General features: G+C 44.2%; 3 protein-coding genes across 14 annotated transcripts in view; 2 read left to right on the top strand and 1 right to left on the bottom strand.

The window, feature by feature from the left end:
* begain (brain-enriched guanylate kinase-associated) overlaps positions 1-4,836 on the top strand; it is a 206,096-nt gene extending 201,260 nt beyond the window's left edge. For 9 of the 10 annotated variants that reach the window (XM_072699296.1, XM_072699297.1, XM_072699294.1 and 6 more), the window contains one exon: positions 1,738-4,525. In XM_072699296.1, the coding sequence (XP_072555397.1) occupies positions 1,738-3,129 (1,392 nt within the window). In that variant the 3' untranslated portion in view covers positions 3,130-4,525. Of the gene's footprint in view, positions 1-1,737; positions 4,526-4,589 lie in introns of those variants that run through there. The other variant, XR_011982586.1, reaches the window with a different exon arrangement.
* Positions 1-24,137, top strand: part of wars1 (tryptophanyl-tRNA synthetase 1) — a 111,754-nt gene that overhangs the window by 65,003 nt on the left and 22,614 nt on the right. The window lies entirely within an intron of this gene.
* Positions 3,314-24,137, bottom strand: part of wdr25 (WD repeat domain 25) — a 33,019-nt gene continuing 12,195 nt past the window's right edge. Inside the window, exons 3-10 of one of the 3 annotated variants that reach the window (XM_023828400.2) lie at positions 16,250-16,397; positions 7,770-7,900; positions 7,154-7,324; positions 6,800-6,940; positions 6,168-6,449; positions 5,944-6,088; positions 5,119-5,168; positions 3,314-4,412 (exon numbers count right to left, since the gene is read on the bottom strand). In XM_023828400.2, coding sequence (XP_023684168.2) covers positions 6,228-6,449; positions 6,800-6,940; positions 7,154-7,324; positions 7,770-7,900; positions 16,250-16,397 — 813 coding nt within the window. In that variant the 3' untranslated portion in view covers positions 3,314-4,412; positions 5,119-5,168; positions 5,944-6,088; positions 6,168-6,227. Of the gene's footprint in view, positions 5,169-5,943; positions 6,089-6,167; positions 6,450-6,799; positions 6,941-7,153; positions 7,325-7,769; positions 7,901-16,249; positions 16,398-24,137 lie in introns of all 3 variants that reach the window. The other 2 variants (XM_023828398.2, XM_072699301.1) reach the window with 2 other exon arrangements.

Below are 24,137 nucleotides of genomic sequence, written 5' to 3'. Positions count from 1 at the left end.
GCCCAACGGTAATATACAGGGGTTGGACAACGAAACTGAAATACCTAGTTTCAGACCACAATAATTTATTAATATGGTATAGGGTCTCCTTTTGTAGCAACATATAGCATCAGTTCATCTTGGGAATGACAGATACAAGTCCTGCATATCGGTCAGAGGGATTTTAAACCATTCCTCTTGCAGAACAGTGGCCAGGTCACTGCATGATGCGATATTAGTGGTGGAAAACATTTCCTGATTTGCTACTCCAAAACACCCCAAAATGGCTCATTAATATTCAGATCTGGTGACTGTGCAGGCCATGGGAGATGTTCAACTTTACTTTCATGTTCTTCAAACCAGTTACCAGTCTTGCTGTGTGTATTGGTGCAATACCATCCTTATATATGGCACCACCTTCATGATACAATGTTTGAACCACTCGGTGAACATAGTCTTGCAGAATGGTTCGGTAGTCCTTGGCAGTGACGTTCCCATCTAGAACATGTAGTGGGCCATGATATTGCAGTCCAAACCATCACTGATCCACCCAGCAGTCCAGGTAGTAAGACTCTTTGGGGCTTTTCCACACCGTAACTCTCCCAGATATGGAAAAAGTCAGGTGGACAATAGAGAACAATACATGTTTCACACTATCCACAGCCCAAGATTTGCACTGGAGGCACCATTGAAACCAAACTATTTGGCATTGGCACAAGTGTCCAAAGGTTTGGCTGTTGCAGCCTGACCATGAATATTGACCCTGTGCAGCCCCCGACGAAGTGTTGGTGGAAACAGGAGAGTTGAGGTGCATTTAATTCTGTAGTGTGTTTGGCAGCTGTGGTTTTATGTTTTTGGGATACACTCTGGGTAAGTACTGAGACATTCCTTTCAGACAGATTCCGCTTGCGCCCAGTTACTCCTGTTGGATGTGGTCCCTCCTTTGTGGTGATATACCGACATTACCCTGGATACTGTGGCTCTTGATACACCACCAAGACTTGCTGTCCTGGTCACAGATGCCCAGTGAGACACAGACCATCAATTTGTCCTCTTTTGAACTCTGATATGTTTCCAATTATTTTTGTGGATTGCTCTGCTAATTCAGCCTTCACACTGTGCTTTTACTGAGTGAAAATTGGCCACCAAGCCACACATATATAGGCGTGAAACCTCAAACACTATTGGCGAGTGTTTCAGTTTCATTGTCTAACCCCTGTAAGGACCGTCAGCCATGATATTTGAACCCACAACCTTCTAGTCTAGACATGGATCCATAACCTAATGAGGTCACACCATCCTCATATCCCCACTTTCTGCAGAGCTACTGAAGTTAAAATGGGGAGTGCTCAGCCAACCTTGCCTCCTTCAGTACTAATACCTGTAGAATGTTAAAAGAAAGAAAAACACAGCTGTGTGTGGAATGGGCATGATGTCAAAAATCCTACCTTCGGGTCTCTTGGCCCTTACGTTGGATGGTGATTGAATAAATGTACATTGCATTACATTTATTTAAGTGGACGTTTTTATCAAAAAAGATTACCACAACCACAGGACTTGAACCAGCACCAGACACAGAATCCTAACCAGAGAGTGACCTTTTTCCTAGGACATACTTCCATCAGAAACAGCACACGTACCGCTGTGAGCATCAGTGTCATATATTTCAGTCTTGCTGTAGAAATATTCGTGCTGGCATGTCAGGTTAAATGTGACTTGTCCCTTATTCTGCTCCTTGCTGTCTCCTGTCCCATACAGCTGCCATCTGAATTTCAGGAGCGGGTCAGCATGCACATGGAGAAGCACGGCTGTGGGGTGACCTTGGCTCTGCGTCACTCTCCTTACACAGACTCTGTGCCCACGGCGGTCATTGCCAAGGTACTGGAGAAACCAGAACCGGGCACCAGCTGCCCAGGCTCTCAATCCCCAAGTCCTCAGCACCAGGGCCCAGACTTCCTGCCCAATAGCATGGGGAGCAGCGAACGCCTTCAGCGACGTCTGGCGTACAAGTCCTCAGACCTGTACTGCAGTGACACAGCCCTCTACTGCCCAGAAGAGCGCAGACGGGAGCGCCGGCAGAGTGTTGACCTTCATGGGCAAGAGACTAGCCTCTTCCAAGCCCAAAACTCTACCGACAGCAACCCTGAGGAGGAAGCCTTCCACTCCGGGTTTTCGCGCCACGAGGCGTCCTTCGCGGAGTTCGCCACAGGATCGCTGCAGGCCTCCAGCTCCTACTCCAGCTTCAGCGCAGCGTCTGATGAGAAAGGCCATGCCCTCAGCAGCACGCTTTCCTTGTCGCAGCAGGCCCTCTACATGGACTGGCGTGATGGTGACTATGAGCATAAGAGCACCTCTTCCTACGAGAAGGAGAGCCCCGGGTTTCCCAAGTCACACAGCTTCCAGCACATGGCCCACGGGCCGCAGGACGACAGCTCACCTGGCTACGTTCGTACTGCGTCCGCGTGCTTCAGCGAGCCCTACCACTCGACCCGCCTGCCGACCTCACACAGCATGGGATCTTCCGCCCAGCTCTACCGAGACAGCCACGGCAGAATCCATGTCCCAGAGGAGGAGCTCAGCGGGCGATGGAGGCAGCTGAGCGTAGAGGACCTAAATGCATATTCCTATCGCAACCCAGGCCGCATCTCGCCATATAGCTTCTCTGAGCAGCACTTTGTTGTGGGCCCCAGCAAGATCAAACTGGGCCCACTGTACAGCAGCTTTCAGGAGGGGGACGATGCCTACCACAGCCGTATCCTGGGCCGTTGTTTTGTAGCCTCACCCAGTCCCAGTCCCAGCCCTGAGCACATCCACGGCTCAAGGAAGCCAGACAAGCCGCCCCTGTATCGGGCCAAGGACGACAGCCAAGAGTCAGAGCGCAGCCTCTTCCACTCAGGAAGCTCCAAAGACAAGGACAGCACAGCCGGGAGCATGAAGAAGGAGTATGTGGATGTGAGTCCCAACAGCTCTGCAGAGTCCCTGCATCGAAGTCCTCCAGAGCCTTCGGACCTGCAGCACTACCAGATGGACCGGCAAAGCCCCAGCCTGCAGCGGTCAGCATCCCCACAGTACCAAAAATTTGCAAGCACAGGACTCTGCAGGAAGGACAGTCTCACCAAGGCACAGCTTTATGGTACATTACTGAACTGAAGAGCAGAGGTCGATGGCATAAGCTGGCACTTGGTCACCCTTTAATCCAGGAGCTGCTAGGACAAGACATGGTTCTGTGGGCCAGTACAGGTAGTGTTCAGACAGGCAACACAGGCAGGTTTTTAGATTTATGGCATGATATGTATTTATTTTTAAAGGACATTGGTTCAGATGCACAGAGTGATTGAGACTTGGCAGATATTTTTAATATTATTCATTAGTGATATGTAAATATATGAAGCAGATAACACATGGTACACTTAAGGTTTAATGCCAGAGTGGGTTTTTGTTGACAAAACAACTGTGAGTAGCTGTCAGTCTCTCACTTTGGTCGTTCAGATTTCACACATTTTGTCCTTTTATTAGGTGAAGTAATTGTATAAAGCAATAACAGTTACAATGACATTAGCCAAACTAGACAGGACAATAGGAAAGGACACAGCTGGCAAACACAAGATACAAGGCAGCTTTGAAAATGACTGTTAATTTATTAGTATGTGTGCATGACTTATATGTTGAAATGTATGGTAGGGATGTGTTACTGTTTCCTCATGCCCCTCAAACGACCAGACAGGGACCTGGATGGAGAGGCCCGCCACACTGTTCGGTATGCGTATGTAAGCTCCCATCTGAGCAGCACACTTATGGGAACTCGAAAGATGCCTTGATAAATCATTCTTAGGAGTGAGGCAACACGGCAGCTGATGCTGCTGTAACCAGCCTTAGCTGAATTCCGTCAAACACGGAGCAGCTCCTTTGTGTGGCATCACCTGGAGGGAGGGGAACCCCACATTGGCCTGGTGTATTAATTAGTAGGGGATTAGCTAGTTAAGGGGCTTTATCTTGGCTTAGTTGACTCACTCCACAAACTCCCTGGTACATTTTGCCTTAATTTTCATTAGCTGGAGTAGCTAGTTTTGCTCCATCTGACAGTGGTGTAAATATATGATTACTGTCCTGGTTAGAGGTGTGTTTTTAGACTGGCCAAGGTCCTCCTATTCTGTGAGGCACATTTATGGCGGGGGTGGGGGGGGTACATGCAGTAATCCTACCAAAATTAGGTACTTGCTCTGACAGTTCCTTTCACTGTGTTGTTTACTCCTGCAATGCCTTTTCCATGACACCTAGATCGCCCTTACAGTTCTCCAGACAGGCCACGTTTCTAATGTCCTGATCTCATACTGCTGCCTTGCGGGTGACTGGACTGGTCAGCTGCTAACGCGACCGACGTCATCAGGACAATGGACAGCACCAGATTTCTGTAGCTCCTCAAGGGGTCTGTTCTGTCCAGTTAGAAAAAAAAATACCGTCAACAACCAAGGAAAGCCTGAAAATGGAGAGGTAACATGTTTGTCAGATTTGTGTTGTAGATATTAAATAATCAACTCAATTTTAATTCTATTGCTACAATGTTCTTTAATTTAACCTTTAAAATTATATTCTGTCCTTTTCTACCTCAGAATCCATTCAGAATTTTCCATGGGACTAGAGGTCAGCTGTTTGTACTACCATTACAATGCATGTTTCTATAGGTCAGTTGTATATTTAATTGATAAAGAACAATGACAGACACTCTAGAGCTTAAATACACTTAGGTTTTAGTGACTTTAGTTTGTCATTACAGCATTTGAGCAGATAGTTGACATGCTTAGAAGTTAAATGTTAAGTAAAATCTGTAATACCAGAGTTGCAGTGGTGTCAAAAGTATCTTTGTTATGTTCCCTGTATCTGTAAATATAGTATGGAGTACAGCTGAACTTGGGGGGGGGGCATGTTACATTTCTTGAAATAACACCAGACATCCTCCCCCATGACTCTGGTGCCACATCAACCTTGAAGCCTCCTCAGTTTTTCACATGCAGTCCAAGTGATGAAGGAGGGAATTACTTCCCGATTTGCTACATTCAACCTTCCTTGCGCTAATCATACAAGGACAGAAAGCAGAATGTTCTCTCTGGTCTTTGCATTCCAGCCATTTCCTTGTCTTACTTGTCAGCTCAGCATGTAACTGAAGTTGACGATTCTATGGTGAGTCAAGCCTAAAAAAAATAAATAAAAAGGAGAGCCAGTTGATTTGTTCCACAATTAGGTCAGTGTCTGCATATGGCAGATATGCCTGCATATTCATTATTTTTGATAAACTTACAAAGGCATCACAATTTACCCTTTGAAATGTTAATTAACAAAGCTTGCTTTGATCTTTGTAACGTGCCTTGACTACTTTTATATGTTAGAGCACTGGGCTAAGACAATTTTTGAAAAAGTCCTTCGAAAGTTACCTTTTAACATAGTTCTGCTTGTCATGCTCCATATACTGTAAAGTGTCTTTCACGTGTTAAGGGAATGCACAACTATTCAATCTGTGCCAAAATGTACAACTCCTGATGCACATTGGTTAAACTTCTGAATACAGAAGTTGCTGGCTGCATGTATAGGTTTTTTTAAAGCTATTGCATTGCTGAAAATTTGACTTAATTAATGTAACTTTTTTAAATTTAATATATCAGTAACTTGGTAAATACAGTTATTCTTGCCTTTTTTTTCCTGGTATCATACAATGATCCAATTAAGGTCACAGGTCAGAGGACATTGCCCAAACCTCTCTTCATTTTCCCATTTGATTATTTGCTCTCCAAAAAACATTTTGCGTCAGTTGTATTACAAACAATGGACAATCACCATTAGAGCTAACTAACCTCAACAAATCTGAGGGTAGGAGGTTTGCCCCAGGAATCTATGGCTTCTTAGCCTTCAATGCACATCATTATAAACAAGAATGGTTTTGACACGGGGGGCGTGTTCTCTCTCACTTACTGGGAGGGCCATATTCCCCAGAATGTCGGCAGCCGGCCCCATGGAAGGAATGGCGAGGCTGGCTGGCTGACTTTCAGATACCCAGAGTGGTGCAAGGCCGTCTTGGGAGTTGCCAGGGGGGGAACGTGTGAAGCGAAGCTGGTTTCTGAAACGTGCTTTGAGTTAATGGCATGTACATACATCTAAGTGTCCATGGTCATTATGGTAATTGTGCAAGAAGGTACCTGGTTCTGCGGCCCAGCAGGTCTTGTGTATCCCCCCCAGCCCCACCCCCACCACGCCCGTCAGTGCCAGATACAGAGCTCCCCGCCCCAGTCACAGGAGGCCATGACGGCGGGCAGGACAGGGTGCATGCTGGCGCACACACAGGCCTGCTGGTGCGCATGTAGGAGCCGCAGCTGCCGGGAGCTCTGCTGGTCATAGAAGTGGAGTGACCCACTGGAGCTGCCTGACAGCAGCACCGTCCCATCAGCTGAGAACTCACAGCCCACAGCATAGCCCTCCACCTAGGACAGGGAGAAGTTAGCTGCAGGACATTGGAAGATAACGTTTACTGTACAAGTTCAATGTAATCAAGTAAGAAATTTATATTTAAATAAACGTCATAATACTGTATGTTTTGTATAGAAGGTCAGTATTTAAGAGAAATCAGAGGATTTTGGGGTTTTCAATTCCTTTCCAGGTTGCATTATTCAGCATATGCATAAAACACAGCAGTCAGAAATAATCTAAAGCACCCCCTTAATGCCAGCTTTGATTGATATGGAACACTGTTGCAAAAGAGCTTTTTCAAATTTCACATTTGACGAGCACCGGTTTTAACAAACGGCCCGGCATGGCCCTGCACAAGACCCACCCTGTGTCCTTCATAGCGCTTCCTCTTGTTCATTCTGTATGGCCTTCGAGCCGAAAACAGTGCCATGTAGTTGCCATTGGTCTGCGCTACAAACTCATCTCCCTGGGGGTGAAGAGCCATACTGGGGCAGGTGTAGCGCTCCTAGATGCATTAGGGGACAACAGAAGGAAAAGGGTTTCCACCATAAACTGCATTAAGACAAGGACAACACCCATTTCCTGTTAATGCTGTTGACCCACACTGTACTTCACAGTCAAATATGAGCCCTTAGTTTAGTGAGAACATAATGACAATGAAGGGTGACGGGCTTCAGCTCTACGACAATCAGCATATGAAACCGTGCCACCTGCTTACATGGAAGATCTGATTGGAGACCTTGGCGGTGGTCTGGAAATCCCACGCGATGAGAGTGCGATCGGCTGAGTCCCGGCTGACGGAGTCGCTGCTTGTCACAAACTCTTTTCCCCCTGGCAGGAACAAGATGTCCAGAGTCTGCTGGATCCCAGCCTGGTAGCTTCTAACCACCTGGAGTGACAGAACACACTGATGCTCAGTCTCTCTCAATCCCTCCTTTTTACACTTTTTACACCTCCTGCTAGAGTAAATTAAATCCGTATTCAAATGGTCAAAAGCAGGATATTTTTAATTATTAAGCATCTGACTAAACTATTTTGTTTCTAAGTTGGTACTTATGCTCTGCTTAAAATCACAATTTTAAGGTCAAAAGTTATTGACGGAGGATTCAAGGGTTTTATTTGTCAAATGCAAGGTATACAATCAGACTATACCCTGCAATCAAATGCAAGGTGGTCACCTCCACCATAATCACATCAAGGTCAGAAGAGTGGTGATTCCCAGTGTGTGCTGTGAGGCATAACTAAACCTCCACGCCCCCTAGCAGCAAGACAGAGGTACTCCAAGTCAAACAATAACCAGAAACAGAAACATGATGGCAAATGGAGCGACTGACCTTGCAGGTCCTGATGTCCCAAGCCTTGACTTCTGGGCTGAAGCCTCCACACAGGAAAATATTGGGGTCACTGGGCTGCACAGTCAAACAGGTCACTTTAAACTGGTTCCCCACTTTAACCACCACCTGGCCTGGGGACACACAGTTGGCACATTCGTACAGATAATGGGAAACACAATCTATCACATGGGTAATTAGCAGAGAATCACCTGCTGAATCCCCACGTGGCTGTATATCATGGGGACAGGAATTCATCACACACTATGTGAACAGAAGAATAATGTGCACCGCACCAAGATTTAATTAATTTAAAAAAAAAAAAAAAACATTGTTTTGACAGATGCTTTCTATTTAAGTGCTGACCTGCCAGGAAAATAACAGCTGCAAAATCAGGGAGACAGCAATGTGGTTTATTGCTCACAAAAGCAAGTGAATTCTGCTACCAAGGAAGGCTTCATATGTGAGTTTCTCACTGCCGACAATTTCCCAACTGGCTTAAAAACTCAACAGGCATCTCAAAGTAATTAACAAGCGACTATTCATGCTTTCATATACAAAGAAACACTTTTGAAACTGAAAACTGAAGTTCAGCATTAAGCCATCCAGGATAGTCACAGTGAGGCAGCACAGGGTACGATGCAGGGATACACCCGACAAACCGCACTCAAGGCTATCATTGTAGTCTTCAATCATCCAATGATGAATAAAGGTATTTACTGAAACTTAGTGTTGCTATGGTTACCAAGTTCCTGATAACCACAAATCCATCCATCCATCTCCACATCACCATGGACAACCATAAATGACAGATTCAACCATGGTTTATTACTAAAGTTGCACCCTAAAACGCCTGCTTGACTACCTGTGTACGACTATGAGGACAAGAGAATCTTTCCAGGAATGGGGGAATACCTCATATCAGTGGCACAGCCTTCTTGGGAATTACTGGGCCAAACCGCATTACTCCTCTCAAATCTAGGCTTACTGATGCCAGATCCTGCCACGCAATTATATTGTGACAGTCATTTGAAAACCAGACTGCAGTGACATGCAGACTGACAGCTGTATTTACAGCCCGGCGCCCTGTAATTCTGGGAAAAATTGACAGTTTTACCCCATGCTTTGGCACACAGACACACTGCACTCCTTGTGTCCTCCTATTACCACAGGAGGAGCCTCACCAGCGGTAATAAAGATGTGGGAACGCGGCCTCTCAGACAGACGGCTTATTCTGTGATGATGACTGTCGCTGGTACTAAAGAGTAAAAAAAGCGAGTAAAAACAAAACCATTGAGAAACCTGCCATGAAAAGTAAGACTGAGTGCACAGTTCATGATAAAACTGGCAGGCTACAGCACGTTCATCATGGCTGTATACAACACAGCTAGTCACAAAACTCACAGGTAACCAGGCTGCACAATTCTGGGTAAAATATGAATTGTATTTTCTCTCACGATTCTTGAGCAATATGTTGTTATTATTATTATTGTTATGCATTGCACAATTTCTTTATGAGGATGAAACAATATGCAGAGATGGATATGTCAGTTAACATATTGCTAACAATTGATGTTCAAGTTTGATATTCGTTAAGAATCAAGATACTAGTATCAGTCCGATATGTCAAGCTGAACAGATATTTAAAGTTTATCACTATTTAAAGTTAGCGCGCCAGTGCTAAAGACACAACAGCTGAAATAAAGGATGCAGTTACACTGGACAATCAGCCATTTTTCATAGTGAAGGACGAGAGGTTTAATCGGCTCCTTCACCACTATTTCAATTCAATTTTATTTGTATAGTGCATTTTCACATTACATTGTCTCAAAGCGCTTTACATTATCCCTGCCCAAAGCCCCCAGTGAGCAAGCCAGAGGTGACAGTGGCAAGGATAAACTCCCTAGAAAGAAGAAATCTTACAAGAGGTCTCAAAGTACTGGCCTGCAACATCTGTATTATTGATTATTAAATCTGGCCCTCAGATCGATCTTTTGTTTTCCACAGGATAACAAAAGATGTAATGTCATTCCATTAATCTCTGCCAGTTCTGCTATTTTTTGCTGCCTTGCAAGAATTTGCTGCTGTAGCAGAAATCTTCAGTTATGTCTGTCGGTTTTTGCTACTTCGCCAAAATATCCTAAGGATTTATGCAATCAAAGTAACTACTTTAAATAAGGGCAGCAATTTTTAAACAGTTTTATGCTGTCAGAAATTGCTACCTACAGTTTTCAGTGGCAGGGGCATTCTATAGGACCTCATGGAAGCATTTCATATTGGGCCCCAACATCCAGACCAATCCAGTTATGTTCCAAATTTTTTAGGGCCCACATCAACACCCAAGGGTAGTAGAAAATTTCAGACATTGTAGACGTGCGATAAGTGTTAGTTTATGCATGAGCTGTAGCAGAGCGCCGGCAAGCGATTTAGCCCTAGAATGAGATCGCATGGGGGTATGAATTTAAGTGTTTAAAAAGCTAAAAACTTCATTTTTCTGACCATATATATATATACACACACACACACACACACACACACATATACACATATATATATATATATATATATATACACACACATACATATATATATATATACACACACATACATATATACATATATATATATACACACACATATACACATACATATATATATATACACATACATATATATATATATATACACACACTAGGGTTGGGACAACGCGTCGACGTAATCGATTACGTCGACGCGTAAAATACGTCGACGTAAAAAAATCTGCGTCGATGCGTCGTCATTTTCAAAACAGACATGGCGGCAGCGAGTAGCGGCAACATGAGTGAGGCAGTCGCGGTCGACCCAAACCACTCCACCCGATCACGCAGTTCTACAGTATGGGGCTATTTTAACCGAAAAGGAAGTGATTCATTTTAAATGTTTTGTTAACTTTTCCTTAATTTTATATATGTTTGCACATTTTATTTCTTGTTAAATGCTATCTCTAATATAAGATGGTACGACTACTACAACTTTATTTTGCAATTTTGTTCATTAAAAGGTCTTCAAATTAAGAAATTTGTGTTTTTCATTGATATACATAAATTAGTAAATGTGAAATTGCTATACAAGTCAAACAATGGGGAAATAATCGATAATCGAATCAAATCGAAATCGAATCGGATTGAAAAAATTAATCGTTAGATTCATCGATGCATCGAAAAATTAATCGCTAGATTCATCGATTAGGAAAATAATCGTTTTGCCCAGCCCTAATACACACACATATATACACTCACCTAAAGGATTTTTAGGAACACCATACTAATACGGTGTTTGACCACCTTTCGCCTTCAGAACTGCCTTAATTCTACGTGGCATTGATTCAACAAGGTGCTGAAAGCATTCTTTAGAAATGTTGGCCCATATTGATAGGATAGCATCTTGCAGTTGATGGAGATTTGTGGGATGCACATCCAGGGCACGAAGCTCCCGTTCCACCACATCCCAAAGATGCTCTATTGAGTTGAGATCTGGTGACTGTGGGGGCCATTGTAGTACAGTGAACTCATTTTCATGTTCAAGAAACCAATTTGAAATGATTCGAGCTTTGTGACATGGTGCATTATCCTGCTGGAAGTAGCCATCAGAGGATGGGTACATGGTGGTCATAAAGGGATGGACATGGTCAGAAACAATGCTCAGGTAGGCCGTGGCATTTAAACGATGCCCAATTGGCACTAAGGGGCCTAAAGTGTGCCAAGAAAACATCCCCCACACCATTACACCATCACCACCAGCCTGCACAGTGGTAACAAGGCATGATGGATCCATGTTCTCATTCTGTTTACGCCAAATTCTGACTCTACCATTTGAATGTCTCAACAGAAATCGAGACTCATCAGACCAGGCAACATTTTTCCAGTCTTCAACTGTCCAATTTTGGTGAGCTCGTGCAAATTGTAGCCTCTTTTTCCTATTTGTAGTGGAGATGAGTGGTACCCGGTGGGGTCTTCTGCTGTTGTAGCCCATCCGCCTCAAGGTTGTGCGTGTTGTGGCTTCACAAATGCTTTGCTGCATACCTCGGTTGTAACGAGTGGTTATTTCAGTCAAAGTTGCTCTTCTATCAGCTTGAATCAGTCAGCCCATTCTCCCCTGACCTCTAGCATCAACAAGGCATTTTTGCCCACAGGACTGCCGCATACTGGATGTTTTTCCCTTTGCACACCATTCTTTGTAAACCCTAGAAATGGTTGTGCGTGAAAATCCCAGTAACTGAGCAGATTGTGAAATACTCAGACCGGCCCGTCTGGCACCAACAACCATGCCACGCTCAAAATTGCTTAAATCACCTTTCTTTCCCATCCTGACATTCAATTTGGAGTTCAGGAAATTGTCTTGACCAGGACCACACCCCTAAATGCATTGAAGCAACTGCCATGTGATTGGTTGATTAGATAATTGAATTAATGAGAAATTGAACAGGTGTTCCTAATAATCCTTTAGGTGAGTGTATATACATATATATATATATATATATATATATATATACATACACACACACACACACACACACACACACACACACACACACACACACATATATATATATATATATATATATATATATATATATATATATATATATATATATATATATATATATATATATATATATATACATACACGCGCACTTTACACTGAAAAATGTGGTATTTCTCAGCATGAAATGATAATTCATTACATTTTTATATGTTTGTCCCTCCACATCATAACGTGTTCTGGAGAGCAACGGATTTACAAATATGTTTAACATCTTGACTAAAGGGGACAGCAAAAGCGACGAGTCTCGAGGGCAGCGGCCCACATTAACTCTGTATCCGTTATCCGTTATTACAGTATCGATTGTCCTGTAATTTAACAACATGCCTCTTTGGGCCACTTTTCATTTCGACACTTTCATTGTGCCCTTGTAAAATCTACACAAATTAAGAAAATAATCAGGCTCCAGTAAACGGCCTCTGAGGGCAAGTGGGCTCCATCCACTTAGAGTAAACCCCGCCCCTCCAGGCCTGATGGCTGACACTGTCCTCATTTAAAAGAGCGATTCATGCTGAGAGAAGCCAGTCACTCCTGAATGCTGGCATATTCAAAGATGGCCGAAGAGCCGTAGGCCTTTGCCCATTTGTGCGGCTAATTTATGGATGGTGGTATTTGGGTTTCTGAGCAGGCAGCTGTGATGGATGATCTCCAGGCACAGAGGCACTGCACCAAACCTCAGGCCAAGGCTCACGGTAACAGAAAAGCCAGCAGAACGTCATATCAGCTGGAGCAACATCAGCAAAGCTTTCCCATTCAACCCCTTCTCTCTCATCATATCAGGGTTGTGTTTTTATCTCGCATGTGTAAGAGGAACAAAAAAAAATGAAATGAGCCGATAGTAATTCCCTCAAAAACAAGTGTTTTGGGTGTTGCTTAATTGCAGAAACTGAACACCCCCTCTCCAAGTAGCAGGAGAGCTGATGAGCTGTGCTGTTTTCCCCAAGAGAGCAGCAAGCACAAAAACAAACAGCTATCGTAGTTTATCCACCTGTCCTCACTGCAGACAAAATGAATTTGTACTTTCAGCCAAATGTACAGTATGTCAAAACATTCCTTGCACAATGAAATGCCCCCCCCCCAATCTGAGCTGAAAAAATTGCGAATTCTTAACAGTTGCAAACACAAATGACAATTTGGAACGCAATTCATTTTGCTAATGCTCTACAATGCTGAATTAGACATGGCGATATGCAAGGAAACAATGTATTATAAAACATACTCTAAAACACATTCTGAGCAGCTCCTTTCATATGCTCAGTTGAGATTACAGGTTGGCAGACAGTGGTACTCCAGTATTAATATGGGTTGCTACTTACTGAAGGCAGTGGGGTGGTCAATCACTAGTTAAAAAGCCAGAGGGAACCATGGGCAATTCTGCAGTGAAAGAGGATGATCGCTCTGCCCATGACAGAATGTAACAGCACCCGCCGTTTGTCAAAGGTGTCGGATTATCAGCAGAATTAAACTGGCTTGGGCCTGACCCCCATCTGATAATAAGGTAAGACCAGACAGCTCTCAAATTGGTTGTGCATAAATGTGTTTCAGCATAATGCAAATTGTTTTTTGCGTCGTGGCACGGGGCGGGGTGGCAATCTGTCACCTAGATCCTCAGCTAATGTTTTGGGAGAAGATGAAGAATCAGCCCCCTTGCATAATTAATAACCCTCTTCACTTTTTAATTAAGAAACTTAATTAGCTTAGCTAAGGGGAAAGAGATAAGGAGCACAGTGCTTTTTGCTGCTGGCTCCACTCTTTCTCCTGATCCACAAGAAAAGGCACAAAGAAACACTGGGCAGAATGTAATGAAAGCAACATCACGGAGAACATGTTTATTTCTGCCTAATTACACAGGAAACACTGTGCTGTGGGGCAAGACGTGTTTCAGCTACGGTGTCTTACAGCGAGATGCGGTTCAGCTACAGTGTCTTACAGCACAGTTGCAAATTCCTATCAAGATACAACCAAGAAAAAAATTACTGTCAGTGTCATGACAATTACGACACAATATCTACATGGCAGTCAGGATGTTATCAGGATCCTACGCCAACTCTGGCAGGTGTACACTGGAAAGTTTCAGCTTCATTTATATTGTCAATTACTGTGCTGATGGAAACATTTTAATTGTTTTTTGTCCAATAATTACTAGATAATTACAAACACGAACATTTAGATGAAAACATGTCCCTAAAAAGCTGTTAAGTCCTGTTTGGCAACCAACGACATATTAAACCTTTCAAACTGGGGGAAAAAAGCAGAAAGACTCATCAGGTGGTGTGACAGTGACATTCTGTAGAGGATGTTGTTTGGCCTTTTGTTAGTCGTAGCGGCACAGCTGAAAGCAGCCTTTACAGCTCTTTAGCGTTACGGCACGTTAGCAAAACACCCAAAACACTTGTTTTTGAGGGAATCACACTCGGCTCATTTAACTTTTTTTGTGCATCTCTGTTTTACGCTGCACATGTGGGACAAAAACACAAACCAGATATGAAAAGAGAGAAGCTGTCAATAAGCACTACAGCATTATGGCACATTAGCTTGCTCTGTAGTTAGTCTAAAGCTGGTGCACTTGGCCGCCTGCTACAGTCAGAACAGCAGTACTACAGTGCTACAGGTACTGCATTTGACTCAAGATGATAAAGGTTATATTCCAAACACTACCGGCCATGCAGCACCAGTCTCCAGCTTTGGCAGACCAAGCTTCGCAGGCTCTGCGCACGCAGTGGGACTCAGAGCACGGCCTCCCATCCCAAGCAGAGGACCTGCATTGGGAGGCAGAGAGGCCGATGCGCAGAGCGTCCAGGGCTGCTCAGCTCCTGAGGTCCCCTATGTGTCGTGGCACTGATTACACACTTATCACCGCGCAGGCAGAGCAAATGCTCATATCGACTGTGGCTCCCCAGGAGGAGTGCACTCTACCTCGCACTCCACTGCTTCGACACCACGAAACAAAAAAGGAAATGGATGGGGGCGGTGTTCTGCCGTGCCGAGGCCACGCCCATGTTTGCCAGAGGAAAGGCGGAGCGGGGGGGCAGCGCTCCACACCGAGATTTAATTAAGCAGCTGCTGGTGTGGCAGGGGCACTGATTGGGTTGGGGAGGGCAGGTTTCTCTAAGCACCAGAACCACCCAACTGTTAAGAACCTAGCAAAGCAAATACACCCTGGTCACATGCTGACAGCTGTCTGCATGTCAGGCGGAGATGGAGAGAAGCTGACCCCCTGATGCACATGGTAGCAGAAGGGAGCCCGGCAAGCGGTGAACATCCTGACTACATTACGCAAGACCAAAGGAAGCAAGAGGAGCCCACGGACATGGCAACCCGCTGCTTTTACTGGCTGTGTGTATCACTCATTCAGGGATTGCCTTCCCAGTTGCGAGTGCTGCTGCCTACTGTGTGTGTGTGTGGGTGGCCCCCCGCTCCCTAGCCAATCATCGGCTTGTGAATTTCCTACTGCTGCCTCCACCTTTCCAAAACTCTGTGGCTGTCTGACCTAAACCCCAGAGGGCTCCATAAGGGCAAGCCGCCATGCTTCCCACGGGCCGCAGAGGCGTGACCGGCGCACACTCAAAGCACGTAAACACACCTTCCATAAAGTCCGAGGACAGGTGAGAGCCGCTCAACAACCCAAACAGTCAAAGGGGGACAGTAATGTGCAGGGCCAATATGCAAAAGTAACCTGGTGTGGCATAAGAGTTTCAAACAGGAAACATCCAAGTGCCCTTCAGCCCTTTTTCAACATTATACTTTGTGAAACAACTACTGAGTATCTTTATAGTATTTTTTAGAATATAGTTAAGTATAAGACAACTATTATTTTCATTATATTAATATAATTGAAAACAAATAATTGAAAATAAATAAATCAAACATCAAAATATGACAGCTGCGGCATCAAAGCTCACCTGTCTCCACATCTGTCACGATGGCCGAGTTGTCAAAGGAGCCAGTCAGGAAGCGTCTTCCGCAGGGCATCCAACTGGCATCACGCACAGCCCCACTATGGGCGGAGCTGGTGAACAGGCACCGCCCACTACCCGCACCATCCCAAACCTGCCACACACACAAGGACACACATCAGCTCAGTCATCATCTATACTGAAAAGCTTTGCTCTGCAAGATTTAAAATATCTTTTTTTTTTATTATAATTTTAATAATGAAAACTTTAATCATTGTTTGCCGTTCACGTCCTACAGCAGTACCTACACTTCAGATCTATTGCAGTTTTTCCTATGTTTGGAGACTTTCTTTATGTTTGGTGCTCCACAGTCTTTAGATTTGGACATTCACGACATCTCCCTCAGCTTTTCTTCTTAAATTCTGTGTGTGATTTCTATGTGCACACAACACTGCAGTCTCACGTCCTTTTATGGAGACTGACGAGGTGTTTACCTATGCTAATTAGGAAGAACTGGAATGTGCTTTTAATTTGTCAGGACAATGGGATTCATCATTGTAAGAACACATTTGCAAACAATTCTGTGGACACGTCGTGAATCTGACAGACTGACAACCTTTTAGGATCTTTGACTAGAAGGAAAAAAAACTTACAATGATAATGGTGAATGGGGCCCATTTTCTATAACTGCATTCTTTAACATTTAGACAGCTAGGAAGTCAGGTGAAGTATCCTGCTAAAGGGTGATCTCCAAATAACTAGTACATACCCTCAAGTACTCTGCTCAAGTACTCTGCTCTGTTCCCAGCAGCAAAGGTGGCTGTATATTTCAGGAGACTGAAGATGCAAGCAGGGTTTCGTATTGAGAAAGGTTCCACAAGCCTTTCTCAAACATTTCATGTTCAAGCCAGAAGATTCATACATTTCAGTTGAGTGGAAGCCTGTACGTACTTGTTCCCAATTACTGAATGGGTCTTTTTATAAGGCTCCTGCAATCGGCTGACTCAGAGAAGGAGAGTATTTCAGAGGAGCAAACATACACCACAGCACGACACACACTTCTCACCCACTAACTGCCACAGTTGTGTGATGACACAACATGGAACAGGGCCATGAGTTGGGTATCACATTTGGCCCGTCTGGCTCTGAGCCCCCACAGCACAGCGGCGCAGATCAGAAAGCCTGCATCCTCTGAAGGAGGGGCTCTACACAGACTCTCCTGAGCCCTGAAGGTGTTAACAGCTCACGCAGCCTCTGAGTCATCCTCTCACAGTGCTCTAAGGCAGGCTTTCCCTCTACTGCTGCATCACCATTTATGTGGGTTTTCCCATAGAATTTAACCAAGGTTTGAGTTCAGGTTTAACCCTGGTTTTGAAAATACTAACCAGTCCAATCTTATTTTGAAGCACTTTGAGATTTGCATACATAATAAGAAACAGAAAATTTACAAATGAGAGGAAGCCATTCGACCAATCAAGCTCGTTTGGGGAGAACTTAACTAATAGCTCAGAGTTGTTAAAATCTTATATAGCTCTGATTTAAAGAAATCCAGGTTTTTAGCTTGCGCTACACTAGCAGGAAGACTATTCCATATTCTAACTACACACTGTGTAAAGAAGTGCTTCCTCAAATTCATTTTAAAATGTTCTCTCGCTAATTTCCACTTATGGCCACGAGTTCTAGTACTTAAACTAATATTGAAATAGCCATTTGGCTGAACAGCATCCAGACCTGTTAGAATCTTGTATACCTGGATCTAACCTCTCCTCATAAGACATTCCTCTAAGACCAGGAATCAATTCTCGTAGCCCTATGTTGCACCCTTTCCAAAGCAGCAATGTCCTTCTTAAGGTATGGTGACCAAACCTGCACACAATATTCTAGATGGGGTTTTACCAAGGAATTATATAATCGTAGCATCACCTCCCTTGACTTAAACTCCACACACCTAGAGATGTAACCCAACATCCTTTTGGCCTTTTTTATTCCCTACACTGGCAAGAGTGGGACATGGAAGCATCATCATACACACCGAGGTCTTTCTCATAATCAGCCACCTTTATTTCAGCTGAACCCATAAAATATCTGTACTTTATATTTCTGCTCCTTGCATGTATTACCTACCATTTATCTATGTTAAATTTCATTTGCCAGGTATCGTTAATTAAATCAAGATCCCGTTGTAGCCTCTGTGTCGCTAGATCAGTATCTGCTACACCACCCACCTTGGTGTCATCTGCAAATTTAACCAGTTTACTGTATGTATTGGTGTCAATATCATTCATGTAAATTGATATATATTCAGCTTACGTGCATCTCCTAACTCATCACCATTTCCAAAAAGTCCTGCGGCTAGCATCATTTCATCAACAAACAATCAGCTCAATTAATTTCTATCCAATTAATCCAATTAAGAAACAAAAGCTACCACAGAGGCCCACTAGGACCAGTACTGCCTGAAGGAAAAACCTTTTCCTGCTGATAAGTCAGACACTTGGGCTCAATGTGAACATAAAACACATGCAGACCTGAAGTTCTGAACTAACGGAGACCTTTACAACTGAAAGGTTTATCATTCTGAGATTTAGCAATAAAGATTAACATCAAATGCACTGGAGTGTGTAAGCCATCATGACACTTTAAGCAGTACACTTAACTGTGGTTTTACATAAATTAGATGAAAAAATAATATTAATCAACAGCATAATACCTATATCCATAGATATGTCTGTATGTAAACCGTGTCTTCACAAAATGACAAATTATATCATTAAGAACACTGCAGTATCTACTTTACAAGATTATCGCTACAGTAAAAGCTTGCTAGCCATTTACATCCCGTACAGTTTGCACCGAAGCATAAAAATTTAACATTGGATGCCAATTTTATCGTCCCCTCTGCCCCATTTGACAGTCTGCAGTTAAACTACAGTTTTCAAAATCATGGTGCACTAAATTCCCCTTAAGGGTTTTCTCACATTTTAGCGCACACAAAAAAAAATCACTGTGTTTACGGCAGGAGATAAGCCTAGAGAAGTTGCTGCACCAACTCCAGGTATAGGGTTGTCTCAATCTGCGGGTTCTCGTTCCAGTTACAGTGTTACTAGCAGTAGTGATGTACAGTCTCGTGAGGCTGTACAAGCAGCTTGTCCTCGTACAAGCAGCCATTCTGGTGGTACAACAAACAAAAGGCTATGGCTTCCTTTCTACCAAAGTCCATCAAGCCCACAGACGCCTCCCACTAAGTTCATCGTTCGCTCCGAACCCTGAGCGGAAAAGGTGGCCCCACCCATCCTCGCGGAAGCGTGTGGGCGACTCATACCCTGCCCGCTGTGCACATTCATTCCTTCTCCGATTGCGGGGGCCATTGCGGCTGCCCGCTCCGCTGCCATGGTGACGCAGCGTGGGCGTGTGACTCATCACTGCGATCACGGGTCTCATCTCACAGTCTAGCCCGGCCAGGCCTTGCTGAGATTAATTATCCCAGGATTAAAAATGGGATATTAAAATAGTTTAGACGGTGCTGAGCACAGGAGCTTGGAATATTTTGCTCCTTTTAACCAAATGAGCAAAATGTACTTGCACACCATCTTGCCTGCTTTAATCTGCACTGTAAGTCAGAAGGTGTTTGGTATTTCAAAAGCTAAACAGTCGTGTCCTATTTAGTGCTGGCCTAGCTGAACCAATCTCTAATTCTCAAAAGACAGGCGATTCAGCAAAGAATGGGCATAACATGGGCCGGCCACATAAGCAACTTAACCACTCCTGTTTTTTTTCCTTTCATTTTTGGCTTTTAAATACAGTAGATAAATATTAGTTGACAATATCTTTGCACTGCTCAAACAAACCAGCCAATGAGTAACTAGCTCTCTAAAAACAGGCTGGTCTCATGGTCTCAGCCAATTAGAGAGCAACACAGAGGAGCTATTGTACACCAATGTTTGCTTCTCATTTAGTCATAGTCACCCTGGGTAAAAAGCAGATAACACTAAGAAACTTCTCAGCAAAACAAAACATCATTTTTTTATCTTGCAGTAGAAAAACATGTAACAATATATTACATCATCTTATTTTTATAGATCCATAATTAACTTTCTCAAATAGAGGGCAGTAAGCAACCTACGCAATAAGCCGCTGAGTCTATTTCTATGGTCAAAAAAGTGCTTGGTATTTTGTGCGTTTTATTTGGGAATTGGCATGTTGTGTATGCAGCAATAGTAAAGGATTTGACTGCTACCTGAACACTTAAGGAATCCCAGTGCTGAAGCTTGTCGTTATGGCGATAGATGAAGGCGACTGCAATAAAGCACCTTGAGATAGAAGGGATGAGGTAAACTCCCAGCAGCCATTGCAGGGGCCTGAACAACCAACCCATCCTTCATCACACGCAGCCTGAAAAACCGATAGATACTTTAACGGAAACCAGACCACTGATCTTCATTTCAGTTTTAGTAGGGGCCTGGAATCCAACTAGAGTAGCGTACGCATTTATTTCCCCAAGCTGATAGAGAATCCTACACAGCAGGCAGTACTGGACTACAGCGCGATCTCCTGTGAAATGACTCACTCCTCCAGTAACAGGTCTCAGAACTCAAGGACGGGCCTGAGTGAGAGGCGTGGGCCACGGTCCGCAACAACTGCACGAAGAACACGATGACTCAGAGCCTCGTCGCCAAGAAAGCGGGATACGCAACTTTGTCAAAATCACATGCCACACAGACGCATGAAAAGGCACACATGCACTGCCTCTCTGCCCTAAGACAGCAAATTCAAAAGATTCAAGTCATTTAATTGTTAATACAGACTTAAATAACCTGCCTATGGTTTGCAGTTGTTATTCATCTTGCAGCTTTCCTTGCACCTAGTCACTGACTGTTCCCTAACTATGCCTTCCACTCATAGCCAAGGCCGGATCATAACCCACCCCCAATTAAGAGCGATATTCTGTTCGTGGGCCGTGGCTTCCTTCACAATTTGCACACTAAGTGCAAAGGTTATTTATATTTCCGTGAGCAAGAGGAAGCCTGTTCACTAGGGACTAGCCTGAGATTAAGTGAACACCCACTTACTGCCCCAATCACTGCTAGGCAGCAACAATTTCAAAAACCAGTCAGAGATCACAGTACTCACTCTCATACATACACACAAACAAACACACACGCACCCTGAGAGTTCCCACCTCTCTCTACCCAAGCTCTCACTGCTGTGAACGAATTATCAGCTCGGCTGGTCCTTAACACATTCCCTGGCTTTTTGGACCAGAAGGGCCTATTTCAGGATCCTCTTTTAGTTGTCCAGACCCACATCACATTCACAGACCGGAAAGGGTTTGTGTGTGTATTTGTCCCTGATACTTTATACAAACACGGCACAGAGATTCACCAAACGCTAAAACCCGAAGTCAGGCAGACTATCCTCCCAGATAACAGCGGCGTTTCATTGAAGACGGCTTCATCTGGCATGCACCCAATACAGCGATTATACAGCAGCGAGGAGTGTGAGGAGTGTGAGGAGTGCGAGGAGTGTGCCGCCTGCTAATAGTGCAGGTCCAGCTCTGCTGACAGGGGTCTGGCGAGGCGGTTCTCTTTTGTAGACACTGCATGCTCAGAGGTGCAGAAAAGGCTCCTGTACAGCGGTAATACCGGGGAACACCGCGGTAGCTGGGCGCTTTCCAGGTGGGAAGTAATTAGACAAAGCGGAGATGCTGACTCAGTGCTGTCATTACTTTATCTATCCTGACATTCTTAGAATCCATTTTTAAAAGCAAGCAGCACCCTGGGGAGCAGGAAAGGATACATATGTGGTTTCCGTTACTAGGGTGCCTATTCTGAATTGCTCTGGTGAAACATCCCAGAAGCATCACCAGGTAGAAGTGTCATCTCTGCATCAACATTAAATGGCATGTAAGAAGTGCAGAAAAAGGAAGTTGGGAAGCTGAATCAATACCCCTCCTTTTTATTACATAGATCTCAGATTTACCTCAAGCATTAAGTGTGCCAGAAAGTCCAATTCAGTTATTCTAAATCAATATAATATAATATAATGACACACCAGTGCATGTTCCATAGAAGAACACAGCCACCACCACCCCCCACCCCCCCAACCCCACAGAAATGTGCAGCCAAGCCTCTGCGCCTTTTTGAGGAAGATGTTGCTATGCCAGTTGCTAGGCAAGTGACAAAGTACCAGAGTACTGAAGCATTAAATGCTTCATGTTTCAGATTTTGAGTTCTTAGAGAAACCAGCCCTGAATGTTCATCACGACTCTTCTGTGAAAGACGGGATAAGACAAGCAGGTCATCCACACGGCCTAGATGTGCATTAAAAAAAAAGGTTTGCGAAAAGTTTGTGAAAATAACCTTCTGAAGCAGGAGGACTTTGGCAGTCTAACAGTATAGCCCTTCTACACAACCAAGAAGCCCTTTGTCCTACTGACACAGTTTATCTGATAATATCAGCCCACCTAACTTGCAGAGGGTTTCATATCCAATGAAACAGAGTAAACTCAGCAGAATAGGTATTTTGCCTCCTGAAAGACCTGCCTTACACTCTATACAGCACCCTTTAATGTGGGCAACACTGTGATGTCATAATCAGCCAATGAGGATGAATCACTCACTGCTGTGGGCAGCTCTGCCCATCCTCACTGGCAGACTGCGAAACAGAAGTGCTTCTGCACGACAAACACTAGTGGAAACAAATACACTACTTCGAACAAAACAGCTAGTAAGCAACAGTCAGTATGACGATTATGATATGACAACCGAAGTGCTACCATTAAATATGAGAAAACTGACCAGTGCAGCACAAATCGGAGTCTCCACTGAGGGCAGATGCAGAAAGGAGGTCTGATCTTGCCAAGAGGCTTCTGACCGAGGGCATGGCAGAGGGAAAGGATTGTGGGATCTGCCTCACTGCACCCCTGAGGGTCAGAACTGGCATTCAACAGGCAATAGTTTGATTCGACCCCAACCCACACAGCATACAGCTCACCCAATGGGATACTGGTGAAGGAACCAGGTTCACTGTAAACTGTAACACTGCATCCTTTCTGCTTAGTCACTCTGCACTTACACACCTCAGCCTCCAGTACTATTAACAAGCTGTTTTCCACCCAGAGCATCATTGCATTTTTTTTTTGCCCAAAAGCACTTAGAGTGCTTCAGGGGCAGACCTGCCTAGCAGTGACCTTCCGAAACATCCGAAGTGCTGCCATACTCATCACACGTTTCATCGCTGGCAGAACAAAGCGTGGAAGGCGGAAGTGGACTAATGAGCTGAATATATTATTTTTGGCACTTAGTAAGCATGCTTAAACTGGAGTGTAGACAGCCCACAGAGATGCAAAACACCAGCCCCGAAAGCACTACTTTGTGCATTTTGTTTATTGCAGGCCACCCTGCTTACCAGGACAAGAGGTACATTTATCCTGCTAACAAAAACACATCTGGTCAACGGGAATTTGCAAAGAACAGCACGGCAGCAAACCCAGTGGGTTAGACATGTTTAAACCTTAGAGCTCAGCACATCCTTCTCACTTAAACAGTAGGCCGACAAAACCCCCAGATCTGAGGCAAACCGGTGTGCTATCGGCTCTGGTGAACCAGCGAGCGATCGCTATCAGAACTGCTTACAAGGCGACACGACAGTCAACGATGCCTCGCAGACCCCCTTCAGATACCTAGCAGGCTAAACACCTGGACCTCTCAGCAACTCCGAATGCTGTAGATGTGAAAGGTGCTGTGACTGGCAATGAGTGTGGTGACCAGCCCCAGCCAGCTTTAGAAAGGTGTAAAAAGTGCAGTTTGTTTACCGCAGTTCTCCAGGACACACACAAGATCAAAACAGTCCCTAAAATAATCAATCACAACCTTTGGTACAGTTTGTCACTTGG

Source organism: Paramormyrops kingsleyae, chromosome 14 (assembly GCF_048594095.1).
Source record: "Paramormyrops kingsleyae isolate MSU_618 chromosome 14, PKINGS_0.4, whole genome shotgun sequence".
Classification (NCBI taxonomy): Eukaryota; Metazoa; Chordata; class Actinopteri; order Osteoglossiformes; family Mormyridae; genus Paramormyrops; species Paramormyrops kingsleyae.
This window is presented reverse-complemented; position numbering and strand designations above follow the sequence as displayed.